Source organism: Lycium barbarum, chromosome 6, assembly GCF_019175385.1.
Source record: "Lycium barbarum isolate Lr01 chromosome 6, ASM1917538v2, whole genome shotgun sequence".
NCBI classification, from domain to species: Eukaryota; Viridiplantae; Streptophyta; class Magnoliopsida; order Solanales; family Solanaceae; genus Lycium; species Lycium barbarum.
Genome location: NC_083342.1, coordinates 97,002,057 through 97,027,035, shown reverse-complemented (window position 1 = coordinate 97,027,035; position 24,979 = coordinate 97,002,057). Strand labels below are relative to the sequence as shown.

At 34.8% G+C, this 24,979-nt stretch overlaps 3 protein-coding genes across 4 annotated transcripts; all 3 read right to left on the bottom strand.

Annotated features, from left to right (window-relative positions):
• Positions 1-16,744: 16,744 nt before the first annotated feature.
• Positions 16,745-21,799, bottom strand: LOC132644929 (scarecrow-like protein 18). Of its 2 annotated transcripts, none has more exons than XM_060361603.1 (3): positions 21,115-21,799; positions 19,303-20,956; positions 16,745-18,617 (listed from the first exon to the last, which is right to left on the bottom strand). In XM_060361603.1, the coding sequence occupies exons 1-2, from the start codon at positions 21,648-21,650 to the stop codon at positions 19,729-19,731; spliced, it is 1,764 nt and encodes a 587-aa protein (XP_060217586.1). In that variant the 5' UTR covers positions 21,651-21,799; the 3' UTR covers positions 16,745-18,617; positions 19,303-19,728. The 2 variants fall into 2 exon arrangements, with proteins under 2 accessions (XP_060217586.1, XP_060217587.1); XM_060361604.1 differs by having other exon boundaries at positions 16,745-18,328.
• Positions 16,881-18,461, bottom strand: LOC132644235 (DELLA protein RGL1-like). Its single transcript, XM_060360809.1, has one exon. The coding sequence runs from the start codon at positions 18,459-18,461 to the stop codon at positions 16,881-16,883; it is 1,581 nt and encodes a 526-aa protein (XP_060216792.1).
• Positions 21,800-22,856: 1,057 nt separating the features above from the next.
• LOC132599829 (uncharacterized) lies at positions 22,857-24,688 on the bottom strand. The gene is made up of 2 exons (XM_060313020.1): positions 24,096-24,688; positions 22,857-23,441 (listed from the first exon to the last, which is right to left on the bottom strand). The coding sequence occupies exons 1-2, from the start codon at positions 24,493-24,495 to the stop codon at positions 22,984-22,986; spliced, it is 858 nt and encodes a 285-aa protein (XP_060169003.1). The 5' UTR covers positions 24,496-24,688; the 3' UTR covers positions 22,857-22,983.
• Between the last annotated feature and the right edge of the window lie 291 nt (positions 24,689-24,979).

Here is a 24,979-nt window from a genome sequence, read left to right as displayed (position 1 = left end):
TTGTAGGAGCTATAATTTTCTAGGATTATAGAGAAAATGTCTTAAGACCTATGAGCTTTAATCATGTAAATAAAATTTGTAAGAAATAAACACTTTTTCTTTTAAGTAAATCTCATAATTGTTTCTTCGAATAAATGAGTTTGGATAAATGAATTTCTTTTAAGAAATGAGCTTAAAGTGTAAAGTTCATTAGCCTAATAGAGATAAAGAAAACTTTGATGAAAGAATAAACAAAATATTTAAAATTATGTATAAAAAATTAGTATATTGTGTGTGTGTGCGTGTATATATAATTGTGTCTATTATTTAGTCGATTCGGTTCAGTTTTTTATTCGGATAGTTTTTAATAAAACCAAACCAAATCAAATATTGTCGATTTCTTAAAATGTAAAACCAAGCCACACCAAACCCAAATAACTATCAGTTTATTTAATCGGTTTGCGATTCGGATCGGTTTTTAACCAAACCGTGAACACCCCTATTTAAGACAACAAGTTTTATAGACTGTTTGGTCGAGATTTTTTTTTTAAATATTTTTTATTACATAAAGGGGTAGGGGAAAGGGAAATGGAGGAGGGAATTACAATGTGAGGATTCAAACCCTCACCAACAAGATGAAAGTTTAAGTAGTCAACCAACTGAGCTACTAGATCCCTACTGTTTGTTTAGCCAAGCTTATTTTTCAACAAAAGTGTTTATTTTTTCGAATAAGTGCTTATTTTTTTAAAGGTTAGGTGTTTGAACAAGCTTTTTGGAATAAATAAGTACTTCTGGGGAGTAGCAGAAGCTGTTTTTCAGAAGCTAAAAAATAGTTTTTGCCCAAAAATACTTTTGGAAAATGAATATTAAATCACTAATTGCAGCTCAAAATGCTTTTAAATTAATTGGCCAAACAAAAATTATTTTTGGCCAAAAGTACTTTTTTGAAAAACACTTTTCTAAATAAGTTGATTTTAGAAGCTTGTCCAAAGAGACTACTAAATGTCTTACTCTCTCTAGCTCATAACAAATGTCGACCTAGCCTTTTTATTTAGTTCAAAATAAATATCTAACTACATAATCAAGAATGAATTAATTATTTTCTTCCAAATTTACCTCTATTAAGATAAGTGAATTTTGATGTAATCAAGAAATTATATGTATTAATTAGATAATATTAATTAAAGGTAGTTGAGTCAAAATATCTTTTCTTTTTCTTGGAGTTCCCATTTTGGCCATATGAATTATTCACTTTTTTCGGATTTGTTTTTTCACTTTTTAGAAAAATTAATGTTTAGCCATGAAAATTTCAAATACAACTTGAAGTTATATTTGAAATTTGAAAAACAAGAAAAACTTATTTTTCACTTTTTTCACAACCAAAACCTTGTTGAAAAAGTATATTTCAACAAAAAAAAAAACTATTTGCAAAAATCATGGTCAAACACAACTCCAACTACAACTGCAAAATTCCAAAAAAGTAAAAAAAAAATTGGCTTCTATGGCCAAACGCCTACTTAGTATTTTCAAATTTATCCCTATACTTTGAAAAATTATATTTACCCTTCGCTTAAGTTTTCGGAAAAATATTCCTTCATCGTTAGACTTTTCGTCACCACACCTCCGCCTAACGAAGCAAAGGTCCCACGCAAAGTACATAGATAATTTTGGTCCTCACATAATTAGTTATACAAGAATAATTTTGACCTTTTTTTTTTTTTTTTTTGGAAAAAGGACACTGTGTGTTCACTCAGTTAAACTACATTTTTTTGCACGGATTGCCCTTCTTTTGGGGTGGTCTTTAAATTTTGCCCCTTATATTTGTGTTCTTTAAGTTTTGCCCTTCGATTGGATACCTGAGATTCTGGGTTCGAACCCCCGCTCAGGCATAAAATAAAAAAATAATTTCGCAAGGCAGGGCTGGGGGAGTGTATGCCGGATCCGGCATACAATCCTTAAGGAAAAACTAAAGTTATGCCGGAGGGGACAGACTTTGCTTTGAGACATATATATATATATATATATATTTTATTTTTATTTTACTTTTCAAGGCAAATTTTTAATTATGCCTTAAGGAAAAGTTCCGTCTAATGGGGCATACTTTTAGTTATGCCTTAACTAAAAGTGTGCCCCAAAAAATATAACTAAAAGTATGCCCCATAAGGCGGAACTTTTCATTAAGGCAACACTAAAAGTTTGTCTTAAGAAAAAATTCTGCCTTATGAGGCATACTTTTGGTTATGCTTTAATTAAAAGTCTGTCCCATAAGGCATAGTTCCTTAAGGAAAAACTAAAGTTATGCCGGAGGTGGGGCAGACTTTGCTTTGAGACATATATTTTATTTTTTTTACTTTTCAAGGCAAACTTTTAATTATGCCTTAAGGAAACCTTATGGGGCATACTTTTAGTTATGCCTTAACTAAAAGTGTGCCCCATAAAATATAACTAAAAGTATGCCCATAAGGCGGAACTTTTCATTAAGGCAACACTAAAAGTTTGCCTTAAGGAAAAATTCTGCCTTATGAGGCATACTTTTGGTTATGCCTTAATTAAAAGTCTGCCCCATAAGGCATAGTTCCTTATGGAAAAGTTTTGCCCCATAAGGCATAACTAAAACTATGCCTTAGGAAAAGTTATGCCCCCTCCGGCGTAACTTTAGTTTTTCCTTAAGGACTTTATGCCAGATCCGACATACACTCCCTCCAGCCCTGCCTTGCGAAATTATTTTTTTATTTTATGCCTGAGCGGGGGTTCGAACCCAGAACCTCAGGTATCCAAGCTAAGGGCAAAACTTAAAGACCACAAATATGAGGGGCAAAATTTAAAGACCGCAAATATGAGGGGCAAAATTTAAAGACCACCCCAAAAGAAGGGCAATTATGCGAATTACCCGTTAAACTAATCCCACATTTAATCACTATTTGGGCTTAATCCCACTAGGTGTCCGGTCGGCCCAAATTAATGCCAAAAAATGGCCGGTCGGCTCAAAATAATGCCAAGGCTGGCCGGTCCAATAACCCAGGCTTAAAAAAAAAGACTTTTGGTGGCGACTAAGTCTCCACAAAAACGTCCCCACTAAAGGGCTGCTACAGCATATATGCATATGTTGAAATTATATATACACTTTATATACAAGAATTATACATTTTATATACATATGTTGGAATTAATCTTACATTTATTATACATAAATTATACGTTAATTATATATTTATTATACACATATTATACAATAATGATATGATATTTATTTTTAACATATACAATAGTGATACATATTATATGCCACAATGATATGGTTTCTATGATACATTTTTTATACGTATGATGCACTTTCTATACAAGACTGATATAATTTATATACACATGCTGGAATTATATATACACTTTCTATACAAAAATGATACATATTATATACAAAAATAATACAATTTTCTATTCTATAATACACATTATATACACAAATGATACATATTATATACAAAAATGATACATACCTTAGTGATTCATATTTTATACAGTTTCTATACATTATAGATAGGTACTGATACATATTTTTATATACAAACGATACATATTATATACAAAAATCGCTTCAGAGTTTTTTGAGATATTTCTTATTAAATATACACATATTATACATGTTTTGGGATATTTAACCTTTAGTGACGAATTTTTTAATTGCCACTAAAAAGCCTGATTTTTCTGTAGCTGCCCTAAAAGTCGCTACAAAAAGTCTGACTTTTTTTTTTTTTTTTAAGTGATGGGGCTGTTGGACCACCTAGCCTTTAGTGGTGACTTTTTAAATATTTTGTGGCGACTTAGGCTTGTTACAGATTTGGCTACTAGATGAGAATAGTTTATGGGCTAATTTTTGGGTTTGGGAACAGATGGGCCAGCGCATGGGATTATTTATGGCCCAGCGGCCATTTGTGTCCTTTTCCTGTTTTTTTTTTCAAGCAAGTTATGTTTTAAATTTCTTTGTTAGGTGTGATATTTTCTAATTGTTTTTTCTTCAAACATTTATTCACGTAAATTTTTAAGATATCTCATTTTAGTTACCTTCTAAAGTAAAATTCATATCTGCAAAATATTACTACTATCATTTTGGAGGGGAACCCATATATATATATATGAATTTGTATCTACAAAATTATATTTTGGGTTGATTTAAAATTAAAGGGGAAAAAATAAAAAGGATTGGAGATCGAACAAAAAAACCAACATGAAGCAATAATTCTAACATTGTGAAGAGATCAATTATGTGCTTTTTTATTTTCATGCTGATGAAAATATTATACTTTTCAAGAAACAATAACACAATTAGAAACACAAATTATGGTTTTGTTAACAACATAGCTAGCGTGTGGATTTTGGGTCTTTTAGATATCACACTAGGGGTAGGCCGAAGAAGTATTGAGGAGAGGTGATTAGACACGACATGGCGCAGTTACAGCTTACCGAGGACATGACCTTAGATAGGAGGGTTTGGATGACCCAGATTAGGATAGAAGGCTAGTAGATAGTCTCGTTATCCTTCCTTATTAGTAGTCACATTATCGCAGTATAATTTCTTGTGCTCTGATTTATGCTATTATTTGTTATTTCCTATACTTTGATTATCCTATTTTATCTGTGTCGCTTTCGTTATTTGCATTTCTATATCGCTTTGAATCTCTAAGTCTTATCTGACCTCTTTTTATGCTTTTTATTGAGCTGAGGGTCTTTCGGAAACAGCCGTCCTACCTTGGTAGGAGTAAGGTCTGCGTACACTCTACCCTCGCCAGACCCCACGTTGTGGGATTTCACTAGCTAGGTTGTTGTTGTTGTTGTTGTTGTTGTAGATATCACACTCGTCAGCTGGATGTTTTCACAGTAGTTTGTAATCTCCTATACATCTTTTTTTTTCTTTTTAATGTTTATATTGTATCGAGTCGAGCATAAGATTTTTGTGTAACGGCAATTTTCTTGTCAGCTTGTCACCCTTTTAGTACATATACAAGATAATTATCCAACAACATTTAGACCAAAACATTTAACTAGGATTGCAGCATTTATTATCAGTCCACCTCTATTATTGATAGGCCTCCCCTGAGAGGCTGATACAATTATTTATGTAAATTCTTAATGAGATTTAAAATTACACGAAAATCCCATAAAAACAATGCCATTTGATATACCAAAAAGATAGAAATTCTTATTTTTTTTTATTGTTGTCAAATAAAAGTACCACGTGTGCCAGGAAAAAAAAGTACCATCGGCCAAAGAATACCGTATTGTAAAAGCTGTTTACGAAAGAAAAAAATTTATGGAGTTGTTCAATAGGATACCTCTGGGGCTTAGAACTGAAGCTGAACGATGCATAATTATAGAGGCTCTACAGAGAACTGTAGATCCGTTGGAGGAATCATTCATATTTTGGAGGAAACAAATGATCAATCAATATCTTTATTTTAGACTTTGCACCTCCTTTTGAATTGAGTGGTATTGGTCTTGAATTGCACTGTTTTTTTTTTATTATATTTGATTCCTAAAAGTGTATGCTCTTTAGTAGTCTTAGGTATTCTGCAACTGACCCCGACTGTGTTGAGAATGAAATGCCAAATTTGTGAGTTAAAGTCGCAATGGATGAAGAGGTGATTAACAACTTCATTTTGTCTCTCACACAAAAGACACATCAGATAGAAATTCCAATTTTTTAAAGGTTTTCATGAGTTACACATGTGCCACCAGCAATATAAAACAATCCACCTTCAAAGGTGCTTTGTTCTTCCAGATGCATCTCCATGGCCACTTAACGAGTGAGATTGCCTGCAAGTGTTGATAGTAGGATTTAATCTTGAATCTCCCTTCTGCATTTGAAGATTATTAGATCATCATTGATGATCTTGAAGAAAGAAAGAAACAGTTGAGTAGAAAGAACAGAGGGAAGAAGAAAGAGAGATCGTGTGTACTGAATTATGAATCAAAGTGATGTATTTGCAACGTAATCTCAACTATATATGGTTGAGTAGTTAGCAAAGTTAAACAACCACCTAATGATACTTTAACTAACTTACTAATCTAACTCTAACCACTTAACTAATTTTCGAAAATAACTGAAATGATCATAATGCCTAGAGGCGAATCCAGGATTTCAAGAGGATGAGTTCACTTTAGATTTTTTTTTTTTTTTTAAAAAAAAAAGATGCAAAAGTGCATTTAGCAGGGTGCGATCCCACAACCTTAGGGGATTAAACCTAACACTTAACCAATGCTCCACTTGGTCTAGTTTGACCATGTGTTTCTTCAGTTAATATTAGATATATATTAAGGATTATATACATAATATACCGAATTTATTCAGGTGACCATGGGTTCATGTGACCCATTATTTATACATAGATTCGCCCCTGCCTGAGGGATTAACTAACTTCTCCTTCAACACTCCCCCTCAAATTAGGAGCTCTGAAAATGTCAAGTGCACCTAACTTGGAAGTGAGAAGTTGATGTTGAACCTTGATCAATCCTTTTTGTTAAGATATCAGTTGGTTGCTTTTTTGTAGGAATATATTGTGTTTTCATCTTGCCTTGTTGGATCTTCTCCATTATGTAATGACAATCAATCTGCATGTGCTTTGTTCTCTCATGATAGGCTGGATTGACAACAATTTGAATTGTTGATTTGCTATCATTGAATATAGTGATTGGTAGTTCCACTTTAAGTTCAAGTTCTTCCAATAATCCAAGTAACCATGTTAACTTAGACACTATAGACGCTAAACTCCTATATTCTGCCTGAGCAGAACTTCTTGAGATGGTAGTTTTTTTCTTCGATTTCCAAGATACTAAGGATTCTCCAAGTTTGATAAGGAATCCAATGACTGATCTTCCAGTGTGAGCACATGCTGCCCAGTCAGCATCACAAAATGTTGTAACTTTCTGTATAGAACTGCAAGATATTAGAATTCCTTGCCCTGGATGGTTCTTGATATATGACTATCCTTAAGGCAGCATTCATGTGTGATTATTTTGGTTGTTGAAGATATTGGCTAAATGTTTGTACACTGAATATTATATCTAGCCTTGTAACTGTCAAATGTAGTAACTTGCTAATTAGCCTTTGATAGGGGCCCTGATCAGGTAATAGTTGATCTTCTGACTGATTGTTGTTGAAAATGTGATCATCATACTCTTTTATAGTGAGTTTAACAGGAATGCCATAGGTGTAGAAATTGGTTTTGATGCAGCTAATCCAAGTTCTGATATTAACTTTAGAGTGTATTTCCTTTTATGCATTAGGATTCCTTGCTTGAATGTTGAAAATTCAATTCCCATAAAATATTTCAATTCACCCAAGTCCTTCATTTGGAACATTTGTTGAAGATACTGTTTTGTGTTCTCAATCAATTTTATACTGTCTCCAGTTATTAACATATCATCAACATATACTAAGAACAATACTGTGCCATTTTTTGTCTTCTTGGTGAGTAATGAGTGGTCACGTTGACTTTGTTTGAACTATAGGTTGATCAACGCCTTAGTCAACTTTGCATTCCATTGCCTAGGTGCTTGTTTTAGTTCACACCGGGATTTGATGAGTCTGCACACTGGATTAGACTCCCCCTAACTTTGAAATCCTGCGGTAAATCCATGTATATCTCATCATAAAGATCTCCTTGTAAGAAAGCATTGTGAACATCCATTTGATGGATGTGCCACTTTTTAGAACCTGCAATTGATAAGACTATCCTGACTGTAACCATATTGACTACAGGAGAAAAGGTTTGTGATAGTGTATGGCATTTTGTTGACTATATCCTTTTGCCACTAATGTTGCTTTAAACCGTTTAATCTCTCCAACTGCTTTGTATTTAATCTTGTATATCCACTTACAGCCTATAGGTTTCTTCCCTTCAGTGAAACAATGTCCCATGTGTGGTTTTGTTGAAGTGCTGCAATCTTATCTTGCATAGCCTCCACCCAACTAGGACTATTTATAGCTTCTGAATAATTCTTAGGTTCTGTAATAGAAGAGAAAGTATATAAGAAAGCTTGATATTAAGAGTTTAGTGATCATATGAAATGTAATTAAAAATTGCATATAGAGTATCCTGATGATGAATGCTCAGTAAGATGAAATCTTTCATCCATATTGGAGGTTGTTTGCCTCTTCTTGATTTCCTTAGTTGGATAGTTGAGCAGGTGCATGTTGTACTAGTTCATGAATATGTTGAGTAACGAGCTTAAGTGTTGACATTGTTTGCACTGTCTGAATAGGATGAAATGGTTGAATTGGTACATTTGATATTTTGCTTCTATATGGTTGTGCCTGCTCATGAGGGTTCTCATTTGTGTTTGTATCATCTGTGTTGTAGTTGTTCATATACAACTCCTCATCTGCAACTGTAAACTTAGATTGTTGAAAAATGGGTTGACTTGTAGTATGTTCTTAAAAGGGAACTCATTTTCTTTAAAAATCACATCCTTATTTACAAAAAACAAATGAGTTGTAAGATGATATAGTATGTAACCATGGAAACTGATTCTATGCTGCTCAGAAACCTAATGGAATGAAAATGGGAAACACCATGGTGCATTGCAACTTTGGTGGACCAAATTAAGGCTCTTAAGGATAATCATGAAGTGAAAATTCAACATGTGTTTAGAGAAGCCAATTGCTTGGCAGATTATTTAACTAACTTAGCTTTTGGTTTTGCAGGTATAAGAAGATTTAACAATTTTTCTGATTTGCCTAGTGTAGGAAGAATAATCCTTAACATGGAGAAGCAACAAATATGATACAATAAAGGAAATGAAACGACAAAAAAATAACAAGGAAAACAAAGGATAACTAGATTGACACAACCAAAGACACAATTTGGCAACCAAAGTTCTAAAATAACTAAGACCTCCAAATTGTAATCAAATAGAGCACCAAACTCTTAGGATGACCTCAAGGGACTTGTGATCCCAAGCGACCAATCCTCTCAACAAGGTTCACAATCAAAAGTTTCACAAGCTCTCTACTCTCAATGAGTTGCGTAATTTCAATATTCATAAAAATTTACCCTAGGAAGTTGTTTAGACAAGTTATTTATACTAAAAAGCTAAGGAAGACAACTAAGTTATTACAATTCTACCCTTAATGAAGTAAGGACCTTGTTTGGTTGTTCTTCCTATTAAATGAAACTCGAAAATGCTAGCCTTTAAGTAATAGCCTCATTGCAAGCATAGTCATCTTCAACACTCTTCTCCAATCCGTCTGATGTGGCGTGATTTTGCGCCACAATCGATGCTTTTCGGCTATAAGTTTTACTTGTTGTTAAGCAAGTCTATGTGATTTTACGTGTTTTTTAGTGTTTTTCAGGAAAAGGAACAGATTCGGCATGACAACAGTTGAAGATGCAAAATCAGGTCGAAAACTTGGTTTACGGGCCGTATTCCACAATACGGGCCGTATTCCACAATACGGGCCGTATTCCATGGTCGTATTAAAGGATCCCAGAAACAGAAAGTCAAGCTGAGGAAGATGGTGATTTACGAGCTGAGTTTACGGACCGTATTTCAGTTTACGGTCCGTCTTCCATCACGTATTTAGTCATTCAAGCATCTGGCAGAAAGTTTGAGTTTGGCAGAGTGAAAGACGATCATGCAGTTTACGGACCGTAAACCACTTTACGGTCTGTATTTCAGACGAGTGAAGTTGCACACAACTGAGAAGGTGACTTGGGCGTAAATCATTTTACGGTCCGTAAAGTGATTTACGGACCGTATTTCATGATGACGGGACCAAAGTGCAAATCTGTAACTTGTGTATTTCCCAAAACTTATAAATAGTCTTTGTAGGGTTTTAATAGCCGCCATGCATTATATTTTTGTCTCTTGACTTAGAATAAAAACTTCTCTCTAGTTTTTGAAGATTAAAAACATCAATTCAAGTATTACCAATTCCTCTTCCATTCCAAAGTAAGCAATTATGAATTCTTCAATTTCTTATTTCTTGTTCTGTGTCATGAGTAGCTAAATTCCCTTACTAGGGTTGTGAACCCAATGATGGGTGTTTTGTGATTGAGTTTTGTGATTGATATACACATAATGGATTATTAGGGTTTGATTATTCTTCATTCTTCATTCATAATTAATGGTTGCAAACATTGATTAAAGCCATAAACCTTGATTTATTTGGGAAAATAATTAGGGTTGATAAGAATAATTAACAAGAACTCAAAGCTTTAAACTTTGTTTAACAAATTCACTTAGGAATAAGAAGAATTTACTTGGCATAATTAATCGTTCTTCATGGTTACTTTCTTATATTTGGGAAAATCATAGAAAGACATAATCTTTATTTATTGGGAAATAGTAAAGATTCACATAGAGATTAAGTGCATTCATATAACAATCCATTAGAAGTATATCAAGATCATTACCCATGATCATACACCCTATCTAAAGGGGACACAACCTTAGTTTCTTTTACCATAAATTTCCACCAAAGCAATAGTTTAGAAATTAGTTATAGAACAACCAATTTTTACCAAAATCATCGGATTAAGACATTAGACCTAGAACTTAGCATCTACGACTTTAGTAACATTTTTACACCATATTCCCTGTGGGATTCGACCCCAACCTTGTTGGGTTATTATATTTGACAACGTCCGCGTTATACCATTAATAGGTGTAATTTGAGCGTATCACCGTCCTCCCATGCAATTATCAACACTTGGAATCCCCGGGAGTTGGAATTCCCGGGAGGACTCGAGAGTGTGCTCAAGTACGTCCCTCTTCATGAATAACCCTTGCATTACTTGAAGTTCACGAGCTTGGCTCCTTGTGAAAGGCCTTGATGCAACTTGGGTTGTATCATTCTCCCCTTCTTGAAAAGAATTTGTCCTCAAATTTAAGGGGTCACCATCATCCACATCCATAGGAGAGAGATCACACATATTGAATGTGTTATGAACTTAAAATTATGGGGGAAGATTAATCTTGTATGCATTATCATTGAGTCGCTCAAGCACCTCAAATGGATCATCTCCTTTAGGCATTAACTTGGTCTTCCTTTTGTTGGGAAATCTCTCCTTGCGAAAATGTACCAAACTCAATCACCCGGTTCAAGCAAAACTCTCTTGCGGCCCTTGTTTGCTCTCTTGGACGTCTCTTGATTCTTCTTCTCAAGGTGAAGTCTCACCTTTTCATGCAACTTCTTCATGGCCTCGACCCTTTTGTTTCCATCTAAACTCAAAACAACATCTTGAGACAAAAGGGTGAGATCTAGAGGGGTTAGTGGATTAAAACCATAAACAACCTCAAACGGAGACATGTCAATAGTATATGAATGACTCTATTATATGCAAATTCAACTAAACGCAAATGATCTTCCCAAGATGCTAGTTTTCCCTTAACCATAACCCTAAGCATAGAACCTAAAGTCATATTCACAGCCTTGGTTTGGCCATCGGTTTGTGGGTGACAAGATGTAGAAAACAACAATTTAGTCCTAAGTCGTCCCCACAATTCCTTCCAAAAGTGGCTAAGGAACTTAGAATCCTTATCACTCACTATGGTTTTGGGAATACCATGCAATTTGACCACATGTTCAACAACAAAGATGCAATGTGAGATGCTTCATCAATTTTATGACATGTAATAAAATGAGCCATATGTTTTCGCTTCTATTGAGAAAACTGTAGTAATAAGTGAATTATTCTATCACATTTTTCTTTGGAAACTAACAGTTTGATATTTACATTTATGATTTATAATCTAAAAATTACAGGTATTATTAATATATTTAATGTTAAATGTCAGTAGGGGATGGCGGGGCAGATTTATAAGGGATGGAGGGGCGGGGGAGAGTATGCTGGGCAACGCGAGGCCAGTAGAAAAGATAAATTCTTTCTATGTGGTATTAATGTCAACCCCACAAACATTAACAAGTTGTACAATAAAAGGAGTCTCTATCATCCTACCAAGCTGCATAGAATTTGCCAACGAAGGACACTCAAATCCACATTGCCTTGACACCGTAAAAATATACTACAGTTGATCACCAAGTACGAGCCCACCATCTTGCGGAACAAAGCCTTTTGTGGATGTTCCAACTTTTTTCGGGGCTTGGAGATCCCACATCAAGTGTTTGAGAAGCCTTATCAGAAGAAAATAGTAAAACCTCAAGGAAAGGCTTATCAGTTCCAATAAAAAAAGTTTTAATTTTTGGGGGAATGGAGATGCATGACAATGCATCATTACATCTCACGTGGTGCAAGAGGTGGATTTCACAGGACCTGACCCTGAGAATGAATAGATAGGAGGGGCATTACGTTGAAATGATAACTAAGTTCAGTTCAATAGCTCTCAGGTTTTTTCTCATACAATCATCAGGGGACCATGATCTTTTTGAGTTATCAGTATGTGGCATATCACCAACAGGTACCAGCCTTACTAAGTGCTGGTCTACTTGCACTGGTGTGGTTGAAGTCTTTGTGGGTTAAGTTTAAATCCGCCCCGCAACCGTCTTGCCCCGTCCCATTGCCATTCCTACTCACCCTTGTATGTACACCCTAAATGTGACTCTTAAAGTTTGAAAAGGATGTTGTTTTGTGAAAGAAGAAATATCATTCTTATGATTTTACGAAGGTCTTAGATATGTTGTTATGTCATTAGCTGATACGTCATTTAGTATATATAGTTATAATTCAAATATAAGATTGCTACAACAAATCTATATATAATATAAAGCTAGCAAGAGGCGATTCTATGTGACATCTCTCTATGGCCTCCATTCCTATTTATCTTTTTTCTCCATTTTTTGGCCTTCTTCTAATTATAAAATGACAATATCTAATATTTTAAGTATTTTCCTCTTTGTGTATTTAATGTCTTTACAAGGAGTAGCTACTCATAATTCACACCTCTTCAATTTCTACCCTTGATAATCTATATATAATATAAAGCTAGGCATAGACAAGGTGATATGACACCCTTCTATGACAAGCTAGCATTGGTATTTTTCTTTTTTCTCCTTTTTTTTTTCTTTTGGCATTTTTCCTTCATTTTTCTACATAATCTACTAACTAATTGGAATTGTTTTCATAAGGTTAAAATTATTTTTATGTATATATAGTAGATGTTGAACCCCCTTAGGCTTCTTCGTATGTTTACTATTTTATATTTTGAACCCCCTCGGCGGAAATCCTGGCTCCCCCACTGCAAACAGGTTATATTTTTTATCATCTCGATTCGCCATGAACGAATCTCGAAAATACCAGGTTCTTCTATATGCATAATCATCATCTGATCATCATCGTTTTTGTTGCCGTCTTTCGTCCTCTATTCTAAATTAAATTTGGGATATATCCTATTCAAATTTGATAAAATTGATGTTTTTTGCTTGATTTGAAATGCAAGTTTGACAATTTGGCTGATTTTGTTTTAACGTTTTGATCAGGTTTCATAGCGAGGTGCCAGTGAGGAGAAGATTATGAGGGATGTGCTTTTGGAAAAGGTTTTTCTAAGAGAGAGCGTTGAAGAACTTTACTTTGCGAGTCGCCACTGCCGCGGCGCACTTAATTCAGGTTTATTAGCTTAAAAAATAAGAAGATTTTATTTGTCTGCGTGCATGAGTTATAGTCGGTATACACTACTTGATTGTGCAGTATGACTTCAATTACGACACTGTATATTGAATGTGATATTTTAGTAGAAATTTTCCGTGCTTGTACAGTGCTAACGACACGTTTTAAAACTTGTAGATGATCATATAATCATGTGCCAAACTTAATGGCTATTCATTGTCGCAATAGTTAAATTACTTCAATACAGCTTTTGTTTAAGATTCACTCTCTTTGAATTGATAACAACCAGAGTTATTAAGCCCTGATTTTGATGTGTATTTTTTGTTTATCCTTTTTGTGAAGTCACCTATGAAAGAGAAGAAAAGGAAAAAGGAAAGGCTCATTTTGATGAGGTCTATATTTTTTCCTAAATGATTAATCTACATCTTTACTAATAGTAACAAACCTAATGCAGATAATTAGGGGTTGAAAACTCGGGGAATCCAAGTCAATAATCGCTGGAGAAGAAGGCAGGGTATTTAATTTTGTTGGCTATCTTTTTGGTTTTAGCATTTGATATGTATTTAGATGAACTTCAAAGCAAAATTGAAGCTTGAATAATATGCTATCAAGATGGACTAGAAAGAATAAATAGAATACCTGAAAATCGTAATCTTATTCGCAGGAAGATCTTTTAATTACAATGATTTTGTGATGTGTATTAATCCCTGAAGTTTTGAAGATTGATTTTCCCTTAATGAGCTGGATTTCCCTGCTCTGTCTGTGGCAGATAAAATCAAAACAATAGCCTAAAGTAGTAATCAGATATCTTAAAGGAACAGGGGTGAAAAGGATTTGAAAATAGTGACCAACTAATATTTTGTTTGTTTTACAATTATTAAATAACAAGTGTTTTGTCTATCAGCAGGAAGTAGCAATTTCTGTCTAAAATTGAAACTATTGCCCCTGATGTGTTGTTCTTTCCAAAATTGGAGTTGTTGCTTATTTTCAGTCACGTTAACTTCTTTCATATTGGCGGAATTTATATGCAGCGTCATTCACATGCTTGACTGCATCACTATATTTTTATCCATTTGATTTTGACTTTTAATATTTTCATATGTATGTCTTTTGTTGTATTTCTATTCTTTAAAATTGATATTATATATATTTTTTATCCCATCATATCAAGATAGTTTACAAAAAAAATATCTCACCGCGCGAAGCGGCGATAAGTTAACTAGTATATATAAAATGTTAAAGAATCAAATATTACAAAATGATCGATACAGGGAGAATTGAAAAAAAAATTAATTGCGTCATGAATTTTAAACCTATGTAGTAATTAATGATGTCATTGTAATTTTCTCATTAAAAAATGTTTCATCTAACTAGAGAGTTTACAAAGTTTTTTTTTTTTTTTTTGGTTCAATGACGAACATGAAATATAAATAGATGTAATAGCACAGAGCAAAAATCAATAAAATCAAAATAATAACATGAAATCATCATTAGGATTAAATTATTACTTGTCCAATTCTACGTGAAGATATTTGATTAGACACAAAGTTTAATAAATAAACGAAAAGGTCTAAATATGCTTTTAAGGTATTCGAAATGAAGCGAATATGCTCGCGGTTAATAGCTTAGCTCACACATGCCTTTACCGTTCAATAGTTGATCAAAGTATACCCTTAATTTTACTGCCCCCCCCCCCCCCCCCCCCATCCCAAGTAACCTAATTAGTTAATTAATAAGCAAAAAAGGCCAAAGATGCCCTTAAATTATGTGAATTGAGCAGATATGCTCTTCGTTAATAATACTCATGAATGACAATCAAATATGATTTTTTTCATATTTAACCAAGTTAAAAATCAGTTTTTGGCTAACAACCCCTTTCCAACGCCACTAATCTTCTTATTACAGTGTTTTCCCACCTAAGAAAATTGACCCTTGAGGATTGTTGTTATTCTGGACCCAAGCCTCACTTCCAAGCCAACCTCCTGAGGTGCTTCACTAAACTTACACTCTAAGTACTCTGTCTTGGTCCTACTCAGCTTAAACCCTTTAGACTCCAGAGTTTGTCTCCAATCCTCCAGCTTAGCGTTAACTCCGCTACGAGTATAAATATTGACATATTTTATTAATCTAATGTATAAGTTCTGGAAGTAGAAAATAATATAGCAAAAATTTACTGCTTGGTCATTTGAAACTAAAATATGTTATATATTTGTTACTGGGCATCCTTTAAAAAACTTGGGCAGACCTTCTTTAATAGGGAAAGATCTAAATATGTAAGTATAAGTATGTGTTTTCTGTCTTACAGTAGGAAGTACGTTTATCAAAAAAAAAAAAAAAAAAAAAAAAAGCCTTGGACAGACGTTAATTAAGGCCACTCAACTTCGACAAACTCTATTAAATAGGATCGGACATTCGGACTATTTAGACTTTGTGTTTACATCAATAACTGACTGCGTTCTGGCCTCTTTTAATGACAATTTTATCCTTTTTTTAGTAGAAGTTAAAGTTATCAGTTAAGGGTTTAAAAGTCGTTCAATATTTGAAGTATATTTTGGTCAATCAACATTTATATTCATGTTTTTAATATAATATAGATAGATATAGATATAGATGCGGCATGCCTCATAGGCAAAGAAAGGTATTTATATGTTTCCTCCTTTTTTGATCCTTTTCCTAATTTAAAAAAAAAAATTAATACACTTACCTAGAAATTATAACGATTGTAGTCATGGGGCAACTGATGTTATAACGGTGCACACCATTCATTTGGCTTCAATCGGTGTATTAAATAATATTAGAAGCATTCCATTTACATTCAACATATTCAGAAGCCATATTCTGAAGCCTCGCATTACCTGATTACCTCCATTAAAAGAAAAAGTAACGACAACCTCTTTGTCTTCCATCGAATTCATGTATAATATGAAAAATATCTCAAAGATAAGGACAACATAAAACCCCGATATCCTTTTGGCTTCAAATCCTTCCGCGGTTCTCCCTTTGGATTTTAACGGACACATTTATAATTGGAATGCTTTACATGGTGACAATAAATACCGGTCGAAATAGGTTTATCATTTACCTATTTGAACTTATGTTTGCCCCTTCAGATTTTGCGTTAAACATATATATATATATATATATATATCACTTGAATTGTTCACCCAAATACACGCATCACTTGAGAAAAAAAGGTCTAATAATTCACACAAAGCAAACAATGGATAAACTCACAAATGTTGAAAAAAAGGATAGCCTGGAGCATAAGCATCCTGATTTAGCAAGGTCCGGGAAGGGCCACACACGTTACAAAATTCCAAAAAGAAGGAAGGAATTCACTCAATGGAATCTCCAAGCAGAAGTGGAATAGATTGGGGTCCCTTTCCAGCTAACCGTGAGAGACCCTCCATTTACATCCGCACTGCAAGAATTCCTACAAGCAAACTGCTGAATAATCAAGTTAGCCTGATACAAACATGTGTCACTCAGCTTTACTTCCTCCATTCCAAACCTCCCTAAGAATGATCTCCACACATCAAGATTCACACTTCTTGTTGCCCTTTCCTTCCCTTCACTCCCTACTATGTTCCGAATCCCGTCTCCATATGACACTGATTCGATTGTCATCCTGTGTTGATCATCCCGTTTCATTACATCGTCCAGGCAATCAAATAATGCACTGTAATAGAATAACGAGTCTATGAAGCGGTTCGCGAATAGAGGTGAATTCAAATTTGCCTCTACTTCTGATACTACCATTAATGATGGTTGCAGTTTTTTTACAACTCTCATCGCGGTTTCTAGACAGTTTGGTTCGCAAATCATTGTCCTTAGAAAGAATGCTGCGTGAATGACTACCCCTTCGTCAGGTTCTATGTCGAAGTGGTCTTCGGTTAGTTGGTTCCTATCTGGTAAAAAGATGATCTTGAAAGAGAAAGGGAAGTTCAAGGACTTAGCAAAACTCTCTAAAGACTTGCCTGTTTCGAATACTCTTTCTTTATCTCCTGATTCGATTACTGTGATCTTCATGTGTTCGATTGGCTTATCCTTTCTCTCTGCCGCTGCTTGGATCAAGGATGCCCATTGTACCCCTGTTCTGATAAGGAAATCAATTAGGTGAACTTTGGGTTTTGTTGCTACACTTTCTAGTATGGCTTGAATTCCTGTGAAATGCACCACTTGGGTGAATGGAACTTCTTGATGTAACGCTAAGTATGAGGCGTCGAATCTTGATGCCACACAGATACTGTTAAGTTCATCTGCTTTTGTAGAGTTTTTTGGCATTAACCTTCCTGTTTCTCTATCGATCTTCTCTCCAAGTGCTTGTGCAAAATAAAAGACTGCTCTTTGCACAGGATTACCTGTGCTTGATGCAAGTGGTTGGCATTGACCCAGAAATTTCCTTGCACGGTCGTATTGCTGGTCAGAAACTTTTTCAGCTGCAGCTAGGAGGATTTGAGCAAGTTCTACGTCTTGATTATCTTCAGGAGAAAGGTCTGAGAGAGCAGAACCATACGGGTGCAAAAGACTGTTTATGTTAATGAACTTGTTAGAAGAGAATTGGATAAATCTTTCTCCAGCTAGCCTCATGATTTGCATAGTTGAGAGCTTCTGGTACACGTTGGCTTCATCGTTCATATCTCTAACTTTATGTCCTTCAGTATTCTTGTACCTGCTCGGATTGTTCCTCAGAAATTCAAAAGGAGCTAGAGATGAAAAAGGTACCTTGTCCACATCGCTTCCTGTTTCTAGACCATTGAGCTTCATTTTTCCTCGACTTAATTGACCTGCAGAATGAGCAGCATACACATTCATTTCTTCTTGTTGTTTATTCATTTCTTGAACTTGTGGATTGACTGCATATTCTTGATAGAACCCATAATTGGTACAGAAGTTCTGGATATCTATGGAGTCCTCCATAACTGATAAATAGTTGTAACTCTTGCCAACAACTCCTCAACAACCTCTAAGAGAACCATTATTCCCTGGGATTAGGTTGGAAGTGAATGATCCACGATGAAACGAGGGATTGTCCATATCAGAGCTGAGAGTAATTTGCAAGCGCCTCCTGATCCGCTAAGGTTAGCAGTAGGTAGTATTGTCAATATCGATTAATTGCAAAGAGTTATTATCCTCTAGAAAAATGCAATAGTATATCTTGTTAATCGTTGTGTTTAAGATGACAAAGTAATATTGCTGGCTTTCTAGAGTTTAATAAGAATAGAAGGGACAAGAGATAAAACAAGACATGGCACTAAGGACAATATGGTTTATGTTGTGATTTATGATCGAACTTAAGAAATTCAGCCTACTTACTTTTGGACATACTGTACTTTTGCTAGGTAGTCATTTTCTAAATCGAGATGGTGACAGGTTATGCGAATAATAATTGTATAACAATTGAAGAAAATGTAAGACTACCTATACATGAATTGCGGACAAGCAAATGGACATCTCACCAAAAAAATAAAAAGGCAAGAACCTGTGCACAAAATTAACAAGGCCACCCTTGAGATTTTTCTTTAAATAAAGAACTGTGTATGAATGGCTTATATTTTGTATTTTCTGTCCTTGTGGAAGTCATGGTTGCCTTTTATATTCTGTCAGTAAGAAGTTCGTTAATTCAATTCATATTTTTATATATATATATATATATATATATATATATATAAAAAGGGGGTGGGGGGATTGCATGCATAGGAAAGTTGGGCTATTGGTAAAAGGATAAACGAGAAGCATGACATTTGCAATGAGATTATACCTTTTGGCACCATGGACTTCAAAAATTTCTCTTCATGCTTTCCGGCCTAATCACAGGTTTCTTGTAATATTGTAATTCTGTGGTTAACATCCTCAAACTAAAGGGATAGGAGTAGTAATTAACCAATCCATTCCCTAGTATCCCGCACTGCTTATGTATGTGACTCTATATATGCGACTCTATATGAGGACCTTCGTTTCTTGTGCCCACTCTTTGTTCACACGATGCTCAAAACAAAGGAGGAAAGGTGGACAGCAGGTACCACTAGCCCTCTATCCCACAAATATGAGTTTTAAGAGCAAAACTCTAGACTTAGGTAGCTTGGAGATGCCTTATGGTCATACCAGCTACAGAACGTTGATGGTGTACAAACGAACTGTGCAAGTAAGCATCCTATTTGTTTCGTCAACAAGGAAAGTTGCCTTCTTACAAGAACTTCCAAATGGATAGAGAATGAATTGGTGTTCCCTTCCACCCAATAATGAGGCCTTTCCCATCCTTTTGAATATCACAAGAACTGCCTTGGGCGAATTGCTTGAGAATCAGATTAGCTTGATACCAAGCTGACTCACTAAGCTCTTCTTCCACCATACCAAACCTTGCAAAGAATGCTCTCCATACTTCAAGCTTCACATTCCTGGTGAACCTTTCCTCACCTTCAGCCGCCACAATGTTCCGAATACCTTCACCAAAATACACCCCTTCAATTGTTGTTCGACATGGACTGCCTCGATCCATGCAGTCCTCAAAGCAATCAAAAAATGCACCATAAAAGAAAAGTGTCTCAATAAAGCGGTTCAAGAATGATGGTGAATTATGGTTTGCTTCGACTTCACCAATAACAATAATGGTTGGTCCAATACTTCTGACTTCTTTCATCAAATTATCCAAACAATCTGGTCTTGGTAACATTGTCCTTAGCATAGAGTTACAATAAACAGCCACAGTCTCATCTGATTTAATATTGACTGATTCTTTCTTGAAATCTTTCATGTCTGAGACAAAAACTATATCAAATGAAAATGGCAGACCTAAGGACTTGGCAAAACTGTGTAATGTGTTGCTTGTTACTTCAAAGTTCTCTTTTTCTGTGCTTCCAACTGCAGTTATCTTGAGAAGCTCAATTTGACTATCACCTTTTTCTGCAAGAGCTTGTATCAAGACTGTCCACTGAATTCCACTTCTGATATTAAAATCAATCAAATGGATCTTTTTTGCGCTTCTGACATTTTCAACAATTGTTTGAATTCCTGCAAATTGCATAACTTGATTGAAGGGAATTACCTGGTGGCAGGTCAAGAATGCAGAGTTGGTTCCTAATGACATAGTTTTTATATACTTGAGGTGGCGATCTTCATCCGTACATGTGTATCTTCCAGTTGATCGATCAATCCTTTCTTCTAAGGCTTTAGCAAAATAGAAACAAAGTCTCTGGACTGGATTACCTGTATCAGATGCCGCCCACATACATCGAGAAATCAATTTGCTAGCTAGATGGAATTGCTGATTACTCACTTGTTCTGCTGCAGTTAGGAGGAGGTGGACGAGTTCCATATCCCTTGTTTCCTCCATACAAAGGCCTGAGAGTGCCGAACCATAAGCGTGGATAAACATAGAAAGACCATCTACCCTTTGGGTGGAGTATTGTACATACCTGTTGAGACATCGTATGATCAAGTAATTAAAAGTGTGCTGTCTGTAACATCTTAAACTTTTAGATGAGACGACCACATACTTCAACATGATATCAGAGTATGCAAAGATCTAACTACTTAAACTTTTAGATTAGATGGTCAGACGATTTGACAGTACCTTTCTCCAGCAGCCCTCAAGAGTTCTTCCATTGACAACTTGTGGCTGTTACCTATGCAGGCCTCACAGCTTAGTGCATTAGTGCTCAAGTTTTCCTCACTCGATTTCTTGCTCAGTCTGCCATAATTGTTCAGTATGTCCAAAGATGCTAAAGAAAACGGCTTTGGTTTTTCATTGCTAGAGTTGCCAGGTTCTGGTAGTTGAGGTTGGAAATCATCATTCTTTGGTGCTTCGATAGAGGATTGGATTTGGACCGGTATGACCATGTTGGTGGGGAAATGATTTTGCGTCCAATCTGATATCCTTTGTTGCTGATCTTCCAATAAGTTGGTTCTAACTTGTTCATTAGATGTATTCTCTTCATTGTTAAGGCCACAAATGGAGTAAAGAGAATCAATATCTGCACAATCTTCATGTTCAAACCAAGGATCTTCAACGCCATTGATGACTAATTCACTTCTCTCATATGCTTCAAGATGAAAGTGATCACCCTGGAAATCACTAAAATTATCATTGGAGATCGAGACATTGGCCATGGTCCAGGACAAATTAGTGGTACCCTTAACAAAGTAGCCTCAAATGACTTTGTAGCTTCACAAGTAGCGTCTGAAAATAAGCAAAGGATTAATCAGATTTAACGAGTATTAGCAATAATGAAAGTTAACTTTTGACCCGACTCTCCAAGAGTAAAACCCTGTCAACAACATAGTGTTTATATCAAATCAAGATAAATGACATGTGTTTGCATATATATTTCTTTCGCCTAACTATGTAACTTACTCTATTCAGGGGCGGAGCTAGGTAGGCTCCAGGGGGTTCATTCAAACTCCTTTGGCGAAAAATTACAGTGTATATACAAGGTTAAAATTATTTCTTATGTATATATAATATATGTTGAACCACCTTGGTTTCTTCGTGTATTTACTTCTTCATATTTTTGAACCCTTAGATGAAAATCCTGACTCCGCCACTGACTCTATTATCTCGCTTCATTAAATCTCTCCTTGTAACACCGGTGTGATTAAATTCTTACCCTAAGTAGCCAATCATAACCTGGTGCATAGAGAAAACATAGCTTAGATTATTGGTGCAATATGATGTCTCCCTGGCATGGACAAGCAGAAGAGTCCACGTGAAAGAATACATTCCAAATAGGTCTTTCAAGAATTCGATCACGGCCAGGAGATGTTTGATTAATCAAGGAATATATGCATGTGGACAACATGCTTAAGACAATTAGAAAGGGATAAGAGCGTAATGACATGTTTGGATGTAAAGGAAGATATTAATCTCAAAACAACAATTTGTCTCATTTACATAGTTATAGCAGACTTTAGCAGCACTTTGATTTCTTCGCTTTGAATGGACTCATATGATCATATTTGTCTTGCTGCTAGCCCGTCACCGTTATGTTTGATATGGAGAATCGAAACTAAACATATTCACATATGCGGTATTTATACCAAATCAGTGAACATATGACATTTGTTTTTTATATACACTTTCTTCACTGAACCGTTGGTTAAATAATGTGTTTTCTCACATCAAGTCATCATTTAACCAAAGTAAATTTATGTGATTGGCTGTAAACATCGGACGTGAATAAACATTTTCCCACGTGAATAAATATTTTCCTATGTCTGATGTTGGGATTTCTAATCTCCATTATAATGCTTCTTCTTTTTTTTTCTGGATATTTGAGTTTACTTCCTCGGAATAAAATTACACAAAAGAAAAAACAGTTTCCCTCTCAATCGACATTCACAATTGAAAGTCGTTGACCAACTGGAGGATTCATTAACAAAATAATCAATTTTCTTTTTAACAAAGATTATACAAGAGAAAGAAAGAAAAAGAATATGTCCAAATTCAGACCTTCTCATCATTTCTCCTAGAATCGCCGGCATTATTGTCAGTATCAACAACAACTCTTCTACCAAACATTACGTAAACTATCCAAATGAGACCTTTCACAATTTTGATCATACCAATTGTAACAGTTAAATAATACAACCACCAACCAACAAAATCAGATAATCCAATACTAATTAATAAGTCTCTTTTTTTCTCCACCACAACCACTAAGGACTCAACTTCATCTCTCAATCTCCACCACCAAAGCCCCCCAAAACTCATTGCCAATGCTGCCTTTTCAGCCCATCTGTTTTCCCTAACAATGCCAAAAACTGTGTCATCCACCACTGGCTTCACAATTGTTTTGGACCAAAAGAACATTGTTTCATGTAGGCCCAAGAAGAATATAGCTCTTGTCAAGAATCCCCTTTCATGGCCCAAATCATGGGCATCTATTCCAGCAGCTATGCTACCTGTCGAAATATAATTAAGCTAAGCTCTTGATAAACTAATAAAATATTATAAGACACAAAAAATGCGGAAGACAAATAAACTTAAAGCACACTTTTAGAAAAATCCAACTTACATAATAATTTTAAGATGATTTTTTTCTTGGTACAAAGACGGGGTTTTATAGGCACGTGATAAGAGATACTTCTAGACTCACAACTATTAAATACTTATCCATAATGATAACATAAGTCATAAATAAATAATAATATACCTAAGTCATAAATAAATAATACTATACCTCCTGTCTATATTATTTTAAGGTTTTAATCTCATTAATAAAATCATTTACTACTAGCATAAATATAAGGGTTATTTAATTAACTTTCCCTTAATTTATATCTTCTCAAACTACCCCTTATCGTTCCATTGAATTTTTAGCTCATTAATTGAAGAAAGGGTAATTTCGGAAAAAGCAATCAATGTTTCTTGATTTTCTATTTTATCGCTATGTCCCTCAAGGGACCTTTCCTGATTTTCTAATAAGATAGTACTTATTTTGTGCCAAATTTGCAAGGCTAAACATGGACCAGAGGTAATAAAAAAGATCATACACCTAAGAATAAAGACATGGATAACACCGAAATGAATGTAGTAATTTTAATTCCAAAAGGTACCTTCAATTCCTAGGCCAACGCAAATTTGCAATATGCAAAGGAAAATCCACGCCGTGTAAAGTCGTGGTCTTGAAACTGGCTCTGGGGTACGTTTTATAAAGCACGAAGTACCACCCGTTAAGCCATGGGACAGTGAAGCAACGCTGATAAGAGAAACAAGTACATGGAGAAAAATGGGTTTGACTTGAAGGAAGAATTTGATTAGAAGATCAGAATTATCTGCTTCTGTTGAATAGCCTAAAAGATCAATGAGATAATGAGTAATTGAGAGCCTAGAAAGTATGAGAAATGAAAGAGGAAAAAGAAGGCTAAGGAGAATAGTTGTAAAAAATTGAAATGGTTCTCTCAAAAAATTTACAAATGAATCCATGAGGGAAACCAATTTCTTCCTTGAACCCATTAAATGAAATCAACAAAAAAGAGACTTGAATGAATTCTTGTTGCACATAAAGAGACGAGAAGTAGTACTATATATGTTCATCAAGAATGAAGAAATTAAATGGAACATGCTAATTAGTAAACGAAGGAAGAATAAGAAGAAGAAAAGAAAACTAATTAATTAAGAAGTGGTTGTCACGATGTCTTATCTCTATCTAGGTTGGTTGAATAAATATAATTTAATGTTGTATACAACAAATCCAATAATAATATATACTATTAGTTTAGTCTTTTTCTTAGATTATTTGGAAGCCATAACATGTTTGATGCTTTGCATGATAATTGATATATGGTCTAATATTTATTTAGTTGTTTCCTCTCAACTAATGGATAAACTACCCAACCCAATATATATTCTTTTGAGAAACGTTGAAGGGATATTTGGTGGATATTGCTACTCCCCAAAACACTCACCTAATCAAGAAGTTTAAATTATATGGGAACCC

Excerpts from the sequence above, each read along its gene's own strand:
- LOC132599829 (XM_060313020.1), bottom strand. The coding sequence starts at position 24,495 with ATGGGTTCAAGGAAGAAATTGGTTTCCCTCATGGATTCATTTGTAAAT. Across the intron at positions 23,442-24,095 it reads CGTTGGCCTAGGAATTGAAG|GTAGCATAGCTGCTGGAATA; the intron begins GTACCTTTTGGA and ends ATATTTCGACAG.
- LOC132644929 (XM_060361603.1), bottom strand. The coding sequence starts at position 21,650 with ATGGCCAATGTCTCGATCTCCAATGATAATTTTAGTGATTTCCAGGGT. Across the intron at positions 20,957-21,114 it reads TTGAGGGCTGCTGGAGAAAG|GTATGTACAATACTCCACCC; the intron begins GTACTGTCAAAT and ends ATGTCTCAACAG.
- LOC132644235 (XM_060360809.1), bottom strand. The coding sequence starts at position 18,461 with ATGGAGGACTCCATAGATATCCAGAACTTCTGTACCAATTATGGGTTC.